Raw genomic sequence first — 13,417 nt, forward strand, 5'->3', positions numbered from 1 at the left:
AGTGTAATTATCAGTGTGACTTATATAAGTGTTTGCAGTATTATAAATTATTAAAACCTAAAAATGAACTAGGTTGGTTTTACCTGAGGTTACTTTTCTAATAAACTTCTAAATGATTCTGTTCTCCATCTGAGAGACAAGCATCTTATGGAATTGGTGCTGTTGAAGGACACTCTTGTTCCTGCTCAGTGCCCTTTGAGCACTAACTAGGTAACTCAAGCTAAGGTATAAAAAAAATTAAGTATACCCATTGTCACTGTTTGAAAAAAATTGATGAATGTGTTTTAAAACAGATTATAACTTTAGTTAATGTATGTCACTTTGATAGTTTTCTGATGTAGTCATACTTTTACTGTAGTTCAACTTTAGGTAATAATAACAACTTACACAAATAAAAGCTTTTGTGGTTTTAATGTAAAATCTCTCTTTCTCCTAGGATGAATGTGGACAGTTTCCATATGACGCAAACATCCAGATACACTGGGTATCATTTCTAGATGGGCGCCAGAGAGTTTTGCTTTTCACTGATGATGTTGCCTTGGTTTCCAAAGCACTGCAGGCAGAAGAAATGGAGCAAGCCAACCATGAAATAAATTTTTCTCTCCATAGTCTTGGCCTTTCACTGGTTAACAATGAAAACAAGCAAGAAGTTTCATACATTGGAATAACCAGGTATGGAAGAAGGAAGATAAGGTATCAGGAATATTTAACAGGCATTAAGTTCATAATATCAAGTTTGATGAGTATAAACAAATGCCTCTTCTGAATTTGATATACTGTATATTTTTTTCAGCAAAACTTACTGAACAGTTGTTTTCACTGCTAGTTGAAGTGCCCTTAAGATAGAAAGATGACTAAGATCATGTCTTTGCCCTTACAGTACTCATCTGTTGGTGGGAAAGAAAGAGGTTTGCGTCTTTCTTTGTTGTTTGTGTATATTTTAAAAAATGAATTATAGAGAGTTCCTGCTGTGGCACAGTGGGTTAAGGATCCAGCATTGCCACAGCTCCGGTGTAGGTCACAGGTGCAGCTCAGATTTAATCCCTGGACCTGGCCTGGGAACATTCATATGCTGTGGGGGTGGCCAAAAAAGGAAAAAAAAAGTGGAATTATAAAAACATCAAGAAAAGCTATAAAGTATATACTCTTGCCGTGGAAAGCAGAAGTAGAAGCAACTTTTATGTTATAGAGGCTGGAGAAACTGGGAAGTGTTGGAAAAGCCAATAAGAATGGGTGACATAAATTTGAAGAAAGGTTCATAGAGGAGGTGGTATTTGATATGAGTACATAATCTTTACTATGTGGTTATTTAGAACTTTTTAATAGTAATGGGACCAGTTGTTTTCTCTGGTTCTGCATAAGAAAAATACTTGCTTTTGTCTATTTGTTTTTTTAATCAAACTAACTTTGGTAAAAGATTCGTTCTTTTTTGGAAGCTGTTGGGGGGAATGGTCATCAGCTATAACTAGCATTGGGTCTATTGATAATCATGTGCTTAACAAAGTAGAAAATTAGGTAAATATAGAGATCATGTATGTAATGCTCTTTGCACACCTAACAGATTAAGGGTTCAATAAATGGTATCATGTATACCATTAATGTAATATTAATATATTTATGTATATATGAGTAGTATAGTCTCTTGGCTATATATTTCATTATTGTATAATATTTTTAAAAGTGAAAATCTTTTTTTTTATGGCCACACCCACAGCATATTATTTATTGCTTTTGTTTAGGGCCGCAACTGCAGCATGTGGAAGCTCCCAGCTCCCATAGCAATGCAGGATCTGAGCCAAGTCTGTGACCTACAGCAGAGCTCATGGCAACACCAGATGTTTAACCCACTAAGCGAGGCCAGGGATCGAACCCACATTCTCAGGAACACTAGTTGGATTTGTTACTGCTGAGTCCCAGAGGGAACTGAGGGTTTTTTTTTTTAGTGTGTGAAATATGTAAGCTCTTTGTCTAGTTTCATTTTTTTGGGCATGTGGATGTCCAGTTGTTCCATCACCATATGTTGAAAAGACTATTCTTTCTCCATTGAATTGCTTTTGATCCTTTTCAAAAACCAGTTAACTGTGTTTGTTTGGATCTATTTCTGGGCTCTCAATTCTGTTCTCTTGATTTGTTCTCTATTCTTTCATCAATATCACACTGTCTTGATTTCTCCGGTTTTATGGCAAGTCCTTTAGGACTTTTTTCCCTCCTTCTATATTGCATTATCTATTTTGAGTTTTTTTGCCTTTCTATATAAACTTTAGAATCAGTTTTCCAACATCCATGAAATAATTAGCTGTAATTTTGATTGGAATCAGATATAATCTATAAATTGACCCAGGAAGAACAATATCTTGACAGTATTGAGTCTTCATATACATGTACATATATTATGTGGATTTATTTAAACCTTTGATTTCTTTCATCAGACTCATATAGATCTTGTACAGATTTGTTAGATTTTGTTTATTATACCTAAGTATTTAATTTCTTTGGTACTATTGTAAACATTATTGTGTTTTAGAGTTCATGTTTTGTGGTGTATAAGAAAGTACTTGGCTTTTTTCTATTAACCTGTATCCTGAAACTTATTAGTTGCAGGTGTTTGTTGGTTGGTCTTTAGGATTTTCTTACATAGACTTCAGTCATCTAAGAACAAAGTTATCAGGTCTTTCTTTCTTTCTTCTCAATCTCTGTACCTTTTATTTCATTTTCTCCTCATTTACCTTACCTAGTATTTCCTGTACAGTGTTGACTAGGAGTGGTGAGGGTGGACCTTCTTGCTTATATTTTCTCATCTTCCTGATCTTAGAAAATACCTAGTTTCTCACCATTAGGTATGATGTTCACTGTAGCTTTTTGTAGACATTCTTTATTAAATTGAAGAAGTTTTTCTTCCTAGTTTGCTGAAGTTTTTAATCGTGAATTTCTGCTGAACCTGTATAATTTATAGCAGATAGTTTATTCCTTATGTTCATTGACTGGTGTCCCTTAAACACTTTATGTAGTGAGGAAATTGCTAATACTGTCATGATTAATGTCAATAAGCTATGTAAAGCATTATGGAGTTATATTTCATCATTAGGCAAACAAGAGTATGACCTTGCCTGTTTTTGCCTCATCTGCTGCCTGTTTTTGTATAGCCTTTATCTAAGAATGATTTTTTTTACATTTTTAAATGGTTGAAAAACCAAAAGAAAAATAACATTTTAACACATGAAAAGTATATGAAATTTAGAGTTTGTTGCCCATAAGTAAAGTTTCATCAGAAAACAGCCTTGCTTATTCTTTTACATGCCTATGGCTGCTTTTGCACTGCTGCTCAGTATGCAACAAATGACAGTAATGTAGTTGTAACTGGAAATACTGCAACTTTTATTTATTTTTTATTAATGCATATTCATCATGTCAAAACAAGAGAAAAATAGATTTTGAATGTCTCTTATGAGACACAGTTATCAAAGAAAATGGCATAGCATTATTATGTAACAACACTATGTATGTAGTAAAAGAATACTATTTTAGTTATACTGAATATATTTTACATTTCCAAACTAAGCGCATATTAGGATATATCCAATTCACAGGAAAGCAATGGCCAGAAAAATAAGAAAACTTAAGACAAGATATCTCATCAAAGAAGAATTTCTTAAGATAAAACAAAAACTGAAATGAAGCTGCAACTGAAGTTAGTTTCTGAGTGATCTATTTGTTAGCTGCACAAAGAAAGCCTTTTACCTATGGTGAATTAATTGAATCATGTCCGAGTGTAGTAGCTAAAGAAATATGTCTAGAGAAAATAAACTTAGGAGCATTAGCCTTTTGGTGAGAGCAGTTGCTTGAGGATTTGAGGGCATTCAGAGCAACATCAGTAGTTAATTAAAAAACAAGACAAATAGTTGAGTTGTTTTCCTTGGCTCTTGATGAGTTAACTGATGTTACCAATACTGTTCAGTTGCATATTTGAGAAGCCAGTTCTGAGTTTGAAAGTGAATGAAGCCTCTATAAATAGTTGTCAGAGAACAACTACAGGTGAGAATATATGTATATATTTGTCTTTTTAGGGCCGCACCCACGACATATAGAGGTTCCCAGGCTAGGGGTCAAATTGGAGCTGTAGCTGCTGGCCTGTGCCACAGCCACAGCGACATGAGATCCAAGCCGCATCTGTGACCTACATATACCACAGCTCACGGCAATGCTGGATCCTTAACCTACTGAGAGAGGCCAGGGATGGAACCTGCATCCTCAAGGATACTAGTCAGATTTGTTTCTGCTGAGCCATGACAGGATTTTTTTTTTTTTGTCTTTTTGCTATTTCTTGGGCCGCTCCTGCGGCATATGGAGGTTCCCAGGCTAGGGGTCCAATCGGAGCTGTAGCTGCCAGCCTATGCCAGAGCCACAGCAACTTGGGATCCGAGCCGCGTCTGCAGCCTACACCACAGCTCATGGCAACGCTGGATCGTTAACCCACTGAGCAAGGGCAGGGACCGAACCCGCAACCTCATGGTTCCTAGTCGGATTCGTTAACCACTGCACCACGACAGGAACTCTGAGGGAGCACCAACTTTGAACCCTGATGAAGAAAAAGTTGTCGCCCCTACAAAAGAAATATAAATTTTTTTTTGTAACCATTTATGGTAACAAATGTTAAATATTATTGTAGTGATCATTTTACAGTATATACAAATACTGAATCATTATGTTGTATATCTGAAACTAAATAATATGTCAGTTCTGCCTCAGTAAAAACGAAGGATGGAAGAACAGAAAGAAGGAAAAATGGACAGAGGAAGGGAGGGAGCAAGGGTGTTTTTCTCATTAACAGACTTGGGTTTTTAAAAATTGTACCCAGTTGTTATTTTTATGTTTTGAAATTCATCAATTAAAAATTTTGTGGTGGTGTCGGAATTCCCATCGCGGCTCAGCGGAAACGAATCCAATTAGTATCCATGAGGATGCGGGTTCGATCCCTGGCCTTGCTCAGTGGGTTAAGGATCCTGAGTTGCTCTGAGCTGTGGTGTAGGTCGCAGATATGCCTCAGATCCTGTGTTGCTGTAGCTGTGGTGTAGGTCGGTCACTACAGCTCAGATTCGACCCCTAGCCTTCCATATGGGAACTTCCATATGCAATGGGTGAGGCCCTAAAAAAAAAAAAAAAAAATGTGGTACTGTTTTTTTCTTTCATTTTTTAAAGTGCCTACATAGTAACTTCGATTTTTGTCTCAGCCCACAAAGCCTAAAATATTTACTTTGTGGCTTTTTATGAAAAAAAGTTTGCCAGTCCCTTATTTCATTTATGTCACTGTGTGATGGAAAAACACGTTCTCCTGCCTATTTTCTTTATGCACTTACATTTCACGTATTTTGCATTTAAAAAAATTCTCTTGGAGTTCCCATCAAGGCTCAGAGGTTAGCAAACTGGACTAGCATCCATGAGGACACGGGTTTGATCTCTGGCCTTGCTCAGTGGGTTAAGGGTCTGGCGTTGCCGTGAGCTGTGGTGTAGGTCACAGACGAGGTTCAGATCCCATGTGGCTGTGGCTGTGGCGTAGGCCAGTGGCTTCAGCTGCGATTGGACTGGAAGCTTTATATGCCGCGGGCGCAGCCCTAAAAAGACACACACAAAAAATCTCTTGTATAAATGTGATTTTCATAGGACTCTGACAGTTGTGATAATTTGGAGTAATGATAGTTCCACAGGCTAAATGTGTATTTAATTTAATTAATTTTCTTTGTGAATTATTTTAGTTCCGGTGTTGTTTGGGAGATGAAACCAAAGCAGAAATGGAAGCCCTTTAGTCAGAAGCAAATAATTTTGTTGGAAAAGTCCTACAAGAAATATCTAGAATCAAGAGAACATGGCTGGATTAAAGTAGATGATAATTTTGAGGTATACCAAAATTGTTTTGTTTCCTATGTATGTATTTTGTTATTGCTGGTTTTACTATCCAAGTAAAAATTTGGATAGTGAAATTTTACTATCCAAGTAAAAATGTGTATGCAGAAACTAACTTATTAGTGGAATTGGTATGACTAATAAAATTCTTTACTACATTTTTAATTAGTATCATTAAATCATATACTGTGTAACATTTCAAATGTTTCTTGTCTGCATTTTTATAATTTCATCTATTTACAAAGTTGATAGTTTCATATAACTTTTTAGGAAAATCTTGGAGAAATTAAAATTGCTTATTGAAACTTTTTCCTCCTTTACTTTAAATGATACGCATATATATTGCTAAATAAAGGTTATACGGAATTGTATGTTTCAGTGATGATAATCCTATAGAAAACCTGCTCAATTTAATTGATTTAGTGTGAATGATTTTTGGGCATGAGTAGATGTCCACAAATAAAGGTGTTCTCTACACAAGCCCCTCCTCAGTTGAAAGTGAAAGTCACTTGTGCTCCAAGAAGACTCCAGAAGCTTGGCTGCAGGTTCATTCATACAGCTGAGATTACTCTCCGTCTTGTCCTGTCTTTGATGACTGACAGTTGAGTTTGTTGTTGTCACCAGATGTGCTCCCTACCCCCCATCCCTATAAATGTTGATCATTCTCAAATGAAAAAAAAAAAATCTACGTAATTAGTATCAAACCCAAGCTATTAACTATGCATTGTTTAACTTTGTTAAAGCAAAGTAAAGTTTCAGTATTATCTGGCATTACTCATTACTATTACGGATTTTTAAAAATAAACAGCATGGCTCATTTTCCTTCAGTACAGTTTATGTAATAGAAAAGTTCTCAGTTGTTTTCTTGTTTTCCTTGTAACGTTGGTAGAAAAGTGATGATTTTGCTTCAAATATCTCAACTGTAGATCATCCTATGGTAGATCTTTTGATGCTACCTAGAGATAAGATATTTTCCCTTTTAAGTTTGTGAGTAAATGGATATTTAGTTATTTATTTTTTGCTTCTAAGGGCTGCATCTGCAGCATATGGAAGTTCCCAGGCTAGGGGTAAAATTGGAGCTACAGCTGCCAGTCTACACCACAGCCATAGCAATGCCTGATCCTTGACCCACTGAGCGAGGCCAGGGATCAAACCCGCATCCTCATCGATCGTAGTCAGGTTTGTACACTGCTGAGCCACGACAGGAACTCTCTAAATGGATATTTAAAATGAGCAACTCTGCTAATGGCCAGTTCATCACAAATACATGTGCTTTTATTCTAGGTGAATTTTGGCAAAGACCTAATGGAAATGCGCCTCCCATTTCGGTGCCCTATAAAGCGAGATTTTTTATCAGGAATTCAGGTTGAATTTAAGCAGTCTCCTCACCAAAGAAGTTTAAGAGCCAGGTTGTACTGGCTTCAGGTAACATTGTCTTCCTATTCAATAGATATATCTAATCAGTTTGGGGATCTTGGGTCTGAATCTTTTTTTATTTACAAGTTTCTATCATACATCGTAATTGGTATTTTTCTTTTTGCTTATATGTTTATTCTCCTCCTCCCTTGGATCCTGCAGATTCAGCACACTTATTAGCCAAGACTAAAGACTTTGTGACTGTTGAGACTTTAATTTGACTAGTTAACCTGCCAGAATATTTTCTTATACTGAATTTTTTTTTTTTTTTTTTTTTTCCTCTTTAAGGTCGCACCTGTGACATATAGAGGTTCCCAGGCTAGGGGTTGAATCAGAGCTGCAGTGCCAGCCTACACCACAGCCACGGCCACGCCAGATCCGAGCCACATCTGCAACCTACATCACAGTTTATGGCAACACTGGATCCTTAACCCACTGAGCGAGGCCAGGGACTGAACCTGCAACCTCATGGATGCTGGTCGGATTTGATTATGCTGAGCCACGATGGGAACTCCTGAAATTGTTATTTTTAAATATTCCTTTGAATTTTCATGAAATCCCCAAATAAGATTTTCTTTTGTCATTCTCTATGGGAATGAGCAGGGCTGTGTTGGAGCTTGGTTTTGGCTGCTTGTTTGCTTATTCCCTTCCTGCCTCCCTCCATCTCTCCCTTTTATCTACTAATACCGTGTAGGACATTTTTATTCTTTTTTTTCTTAATACCTAACGTCTAATTTAATAGCCAGTCTCCACTTAAGTTTTGTTTAAATTACACACTGTTGAAATCTCACATGATCTGTAGGTACAAATGTTTCCATTAATAGTGTTGATCCTGCACAATTTAATGCAATTATGAGGATGTTTACGTATTCCTTTATGCAAAAGCTTGCCCTTGGTGAGATATATAGGAATTGTAGATTTAAAGGAAAACTTCTAATAGCAGCATGTATATGTATAGATACTTATGATATAATTGGTGGCATGTTTAAAAGTTTAAATTATTTTAAGTCCTACTGAATTAGTTTCCTTTTTATTCAGGTCGATAGTCAGTTACCAGGTACAGTGTTCCCTGTTGTATTTCATCCTGTGGCCCCTCCAAAATCTATTGCCTTGGATTCAGGTAAAAAAAAAAGAAAAAAATGAAATACACCCTACATATGAAAGTTGAGTAGACATTATTTTGATAGACTATAAAGCTTAATTGTCTTTTTCCTGTTTCCTTTCTCCCTTTTAGAGCCCAAACCTTTCATTGATGTGAGTATCATCACGAGATTTAATGAGTACAGTAAAGTCTTACAGTTCAAGTAAGTAAATATTCCCCTTTTTCTAAAGGAATTTAAAATAAGAATCTACTTTGAAAATAAATTTTACTCTTTTGAAAATGACTTCTTTTTTTGGTCTTTTTAGGGCTGCACTTGCAGCATATGGAGGTTCCCAGGCTAGGGGTCGAATTGGAGCTGTAGCTGTTGGCCTGCACCACAGCCACAGCAATGCCAGATCTGAGCTGCACCTGCAGCCTATACCACAGCTCACAGCAACCCCGGATCCCACTGAGTGAGGCCAGGGATTGAACCTGTGTCCTTGTGGATAGCAGTCAGATTCATTTCTGTTGAGCCTTCGAAAGTGACTTCTATATAAAAATTGTTTTCCACCTGAACATACCGATCCACTTTTGGTCAAGTGATTTCCTATCTGTAGATGGATAAACAAGGTCCTACTGTATAGCATAGGGAACTATATTCAATATATTGTGATAAACCATAACGGAAAAGAATATGAAAGAGAATATATATGTATAACTGAATCACTTTGCTGTACAGTAGAAATTAATGCAACATTGTAGGAGTTCCCGTCGTTGGGTTAACAATCTCTCGTTGCTATGAGCTGTGGTATAGGTTGAAGACACAGCTCAGATCTTGAGTTGCTATGGCTGTGGTGTAGGGCAGCAGCTACAGCTCTGACTCGACCCCCAGCCTGGGAATTTCTATATGCTGTGGGTGCGGCCCTAAACACACCCCCCCACACACACACACAACGTTGTAAATCAACTGTACTTCAATAAAATAAATTGAAAAAAAATTAATAGCCTCTGTACATTTCGAAGTGTAAAATTCTTTTTTTTTTTCTCTCTTTTCTAGGGCTGCTCCTGTGGCATATGGAGATTCCCAGGCTAGGGGTCCAATCAGAGCTGTAGCCACCAGCCTACACCAGAGCCACAGCAACATGGGATCCGAGCCGCGTCTGCAGTCTACACCACAGTTCATGGCAACGCCGGATCCTTAACCCACTGAGCGAGGCCAGGGATCGAACCTGCAACCTATGGTTCCTAGTTGGACTCGTTAACCACTGAGCCACAACTGAAACTCCCAGGGCGTAAAATTCTTTCAACTGCTTTCTCCCCTTTGTAATTCCCACTAGAATATAAAATAGTGAACTATAAATGATAACTATGTTTGTGTGTCGTTTAAAACAATTTCTGTGAAATTAAAAGATTAGATAATACTATGCCACTTCGTCTAGTCGTTTTTGTCTCTCCATAACATGATAAATGTGAAATTTGGGACTTTATGTGCTAAATGTTGATATAGTAGTATTACCTCTAGTGAAGCCTTCACTTTAATAAAAAAAAAAAAAAAGATCTCAATCTAAGTAGACTTTGATCTTGTTAACTAACACTTTTTTAGAGATCAAGATCTTGCTGTGGTTTTTGGCCAAAATCAAAGTTTTAACAGGGAAAATTATAAGATTTGTTAGAAAGCCTTTTCTATCTTTAAAAAAAAAATTCTTCCTCTTAAAAAAATTTCTTTTTCCTTAGGTATTTTATGGTTCTCATTCAGGAAATGGCCTTAAAAGTTGATCAGGGGTTTCTAGGAGCTATTACTGCACTGTTTACTCCAACAGCTGATCCTGAAGCTGAAAGAAAACGGGTAATAATTTTTACTTGGGGAGAAAGTTACAAAATAAAATTAAATCAACCATTATTTGAACTGATTGTAGTAGAAAAAAATTTAAAATACAAATTCTTGATTAATTTTTTTCAGACAGAGTTAATCCAGAAAGAATCTGATGCTCTAAACACAGAATTAGTGGAGACTTCAGTGACTGATACATCCATTCTTAGTTTCTTTGAGCACTTCCATATTTCTCCTATTAAGGTTTGTCATAATTCTTTGCGAATTTGACAGAATTATTGTAGAACTTTTAAAGGATCTGTGTACAAATGTTGGTTTTAATGTGTGGTATCAAATATTTGGTGGGAATTTTGTTTGATTTACTGAAATAATTAGGACAATTCTCTGTAACATATGTACATCCATAATTCCCACAGAGAAACCACCAGAGCATGATCTCTAGTCTTGAATTAACAACCCCTTTATTCAGGAAGAAGCTGACAGAAGCATTTCTTAATTAAGCAAAGTGCTCACCGATGTTTAATGTTTTGGTTGCACTTTGTAACTACTGTCACTGTCTGAATAGAAAGCTATAATGGGTGCCCTAACCAGAATGTGAAAACGCTGAAGTAGGTATTATACTGTTGATGTGGTGTTTTTCACCCTTTCAAAATTTGATTGTAACCAAAGGAGTGGAAAATTGGATACCTTTCACTTGCCTGATTTTGTTCTTTATGAACCCATTTCCTTATCTCCTTTTGTTGTTCTTTTTAGCTTTTATAGGGGAAGGTGATTGCTTAGTGGATTCACAAGTGCTCTCAACCGTTAAGCTCTAAACTTGTGTAATGGGCCAAATTTACAATTAAGGAACTCTGAAAATATTGATGATCCTTTACATTCTCAAAAACTGTGTACAGCACATTATTTTCAATTGTATTCATCAGTCCATTCACCTAAGAGAATAGATTTATAAACTGCAGTTATTATTATAAATCAATACATTAGTTTGGTAGTATATACCCATAGTGTTAGGTATAAAATTGATACGATTTTATGTGGTAGGTTATACACAATTTCTTTTTCATTATAAATGAAAATTGGTTATTTTTGAGATTGACCAGTACCTTCAATAAATATGTACTGAAGGAAGGCCTGCTATGGAAGATATAAAATGACTTCATGGAGTGTATAATCTCAGGGATATTAAAGTTTGGTGGTTTACTTATACATATTTTTAGGCATGGGGTTGTGCCATGAAGTTGAATATTTAAGATCATGAGCCATAGTCATTTTCTTATTCCATGGTGGCTTTGCTGTAGGAAAAGGTTGGATCTCTTTTCACTTGAGTTATATTTTCTGGACCCCAGCATCTCTGAGTCTGCAGATGGGCAAAAGTCCATGTCAAAGAAAATAACCAGCAACTGGGCCTTCCTGGCCTTGCCTCAGGTCCCCCTCTATTGAGCCCTCTGTTGATTAGGGAAAATGCCTAAAAGAAGGGCAGAATGAGAAGGGAGAGTTACCTGCTTTACTTAGACATGTTGAATTACCTTCTGCCTGTGTCTTCTGGCACTGTTGCACTAATGATGATGCAGCACAACGTACAAGAAGCTAATTGAGAAAGTGAAAATCTCTGTTTAAATACTGAGTTAAGGGGTCTGTGGAAGCTGAAAATTTTTGTTACCCTTTAAAAAAATTCTTTAGAACTTGCTGTTTGTTGCCGTAATTGTCGTGTTATTGTTACTTTTTATTATTGTATCACTATACCACAGTAATTATTGTTAATTGTTACCAGAAGTTATTTATCTTATTGGATTAAAATAAATGATTATCCATTATTTTGAGTTTTAGACTACTTGTGGAGTCAGTTGACTTTTTTTTTTTCTTCCTTCAAATGGCCCTGCAATTTTTGCAAAGTGTTTTAGGCTCCTCCTATAAACACAGTGGTATTTATATACTTTGAATAAAATTACAGTTTGATTTTCGGAACAAACTGATTTATATTTTATCAAAAAGTAAATATGAGAATCAGATAGTGTGAGTTATTCTATGTCATATACAGAGTAGCAAATAATATTCTTTAGGACTCTTATTGAAAGATACAATATTAGTTTGTATCTGGACAGTCTGATTTCTATGTGTATAAACTTTTTGCTTTTTTCATTTATTGAAATTATTTTTCTTTCAGTTGCATTTGAGTTTATCTTTGGGTTCTGGTGGTGAAGAATCAGACAAAGAAGAACAGGAAATGATTCCAATTCATTCCATCAACCTGCTATTGAAAAGCATAGGTGCTACTCTGACTGATGTGGATGACCTTATATTCAAGTAAGATTTATGTTAAAGTGTACTGGGAGGCTTTCATACCAGAATCATGTTTCTGGATATTAATCCTCTCCATTTTTTTTTTTTCTAGGGCCACACCCGCAGCATATGGAGATTCCCAGGCTATGGGCCTAATGGGAAGTGTAGCTGCCGGCCTGCGCCAGAGCCACAGCAGTGCAGGATCCGAACCACGTCTGCGACCTATACCACAGTTCATGGCAACGCTGGATCCTTAACCCACTGAGCGAGGCCAGGGATCAAGCCCGCAACCTCATGGTCCCTAGTCGGATTTGTTAACCACTGAGCCACAATGGGAACTCTAATCCTCTCCATTTTTTTGCTAGAATGTTAGCTCAGGAAAAAAGATTCTTCTTACTATTTAAACTTGAAGAGTGTGGTTACTTTCTAATTATGTTCTTTATACCTAGTTTATTCATAAAAATAAAGAGTCTTAATATTTCCTTATTATCAATATCTAGATAATACATGAATATAGAATAAACATTGAATTGTTTTAGTAGTATTTTATAAATTTACTATGTTTTAAATGGAAATATATTCAGGAATATATAGCAATAGGGTTAGGTTTTGGTATAATCATATGGCAAAGTATAGATAATAATTCCTTGCTACATTTAATATTAGAATATGTATGCCGGACATAATATAAATTCAATGAATGTTTATTGAATAATCAACAATGGTATTGGGACAAGTAGTTATCTTGGAGGAAAAAAAATCAATTTATATCATTTTCACCTCACTTACATACTATAGAATTTCATAGGAATCGAAGGCCTAAACACAAAACTCAAATAGAAAGCAAAAACTTAGGAAAAATAGAAGTTAATGCTGTAAAAATCTCCAAAAAAAAAAAGGAAGTCTTTCTC

At 36.1% G+C, this 13,417-nt stretch overlaps 1 protein-coding gene across 4 annotated transcripts in view; it reads left to right on the forward strand.

Moving 5' to 3' along the window:
• VPS13C (vacuolar protein sorting 13 homolog C) overlaps nt 1-13,417 on the forward strand; it is a 174,251-nt gene that overhangs the window by 135,692 nt on the left and 25,142 nt on the right. For all 4 annotated transcript variants that reach the window (XM_021094365.1, XM_021094373.1, XM_021094362.1 and 1 more), the window contains 8 exons: nt 437-672; nt 5,751-5,892; nt 7,183-7,323; nt 8,353-8,434; nt 8,549-8,618; nt 10,130-10,241; nt 10,356-10,469; nt 12,391-12,530. In XM_021094365.1, the coding sequence (XP_020950024.1) occupies nt 437-672; nt 5,751-5,892; nt 7,183-7,323; nt 8,353-8,434; nt 8,549-8,618; nt 10,130-10,241; nt 10,356-10,469; nt 12,391-12,530 (1,037 nt within the window). The remainder of the gene's footprint in view (nt 1-436; nt 673-5,750; nt 5,893-7,182; nt 7,324-8,352; nt 8,435-8,548; nt 8,619-10,129; nt 10,242-10,355; nt 10,470-12,390; nt 12,531-13,417) is intronic.

The sequence above is a fragment of the Sus scrofa genome, chromosome 1 (genome assembly GCF_000003025.6).
Source record: "Sus scrofa isolate TJ Tabasco breed Duroc chromosome 1, Sscrofa11.1, whole genome shotgun sequence".
Lineage (NCBI taxonomy): Eukaryota > Metazoa > Chordata > Mammalia > Artiodactyla > Suidae > Sus > Sus scrofa.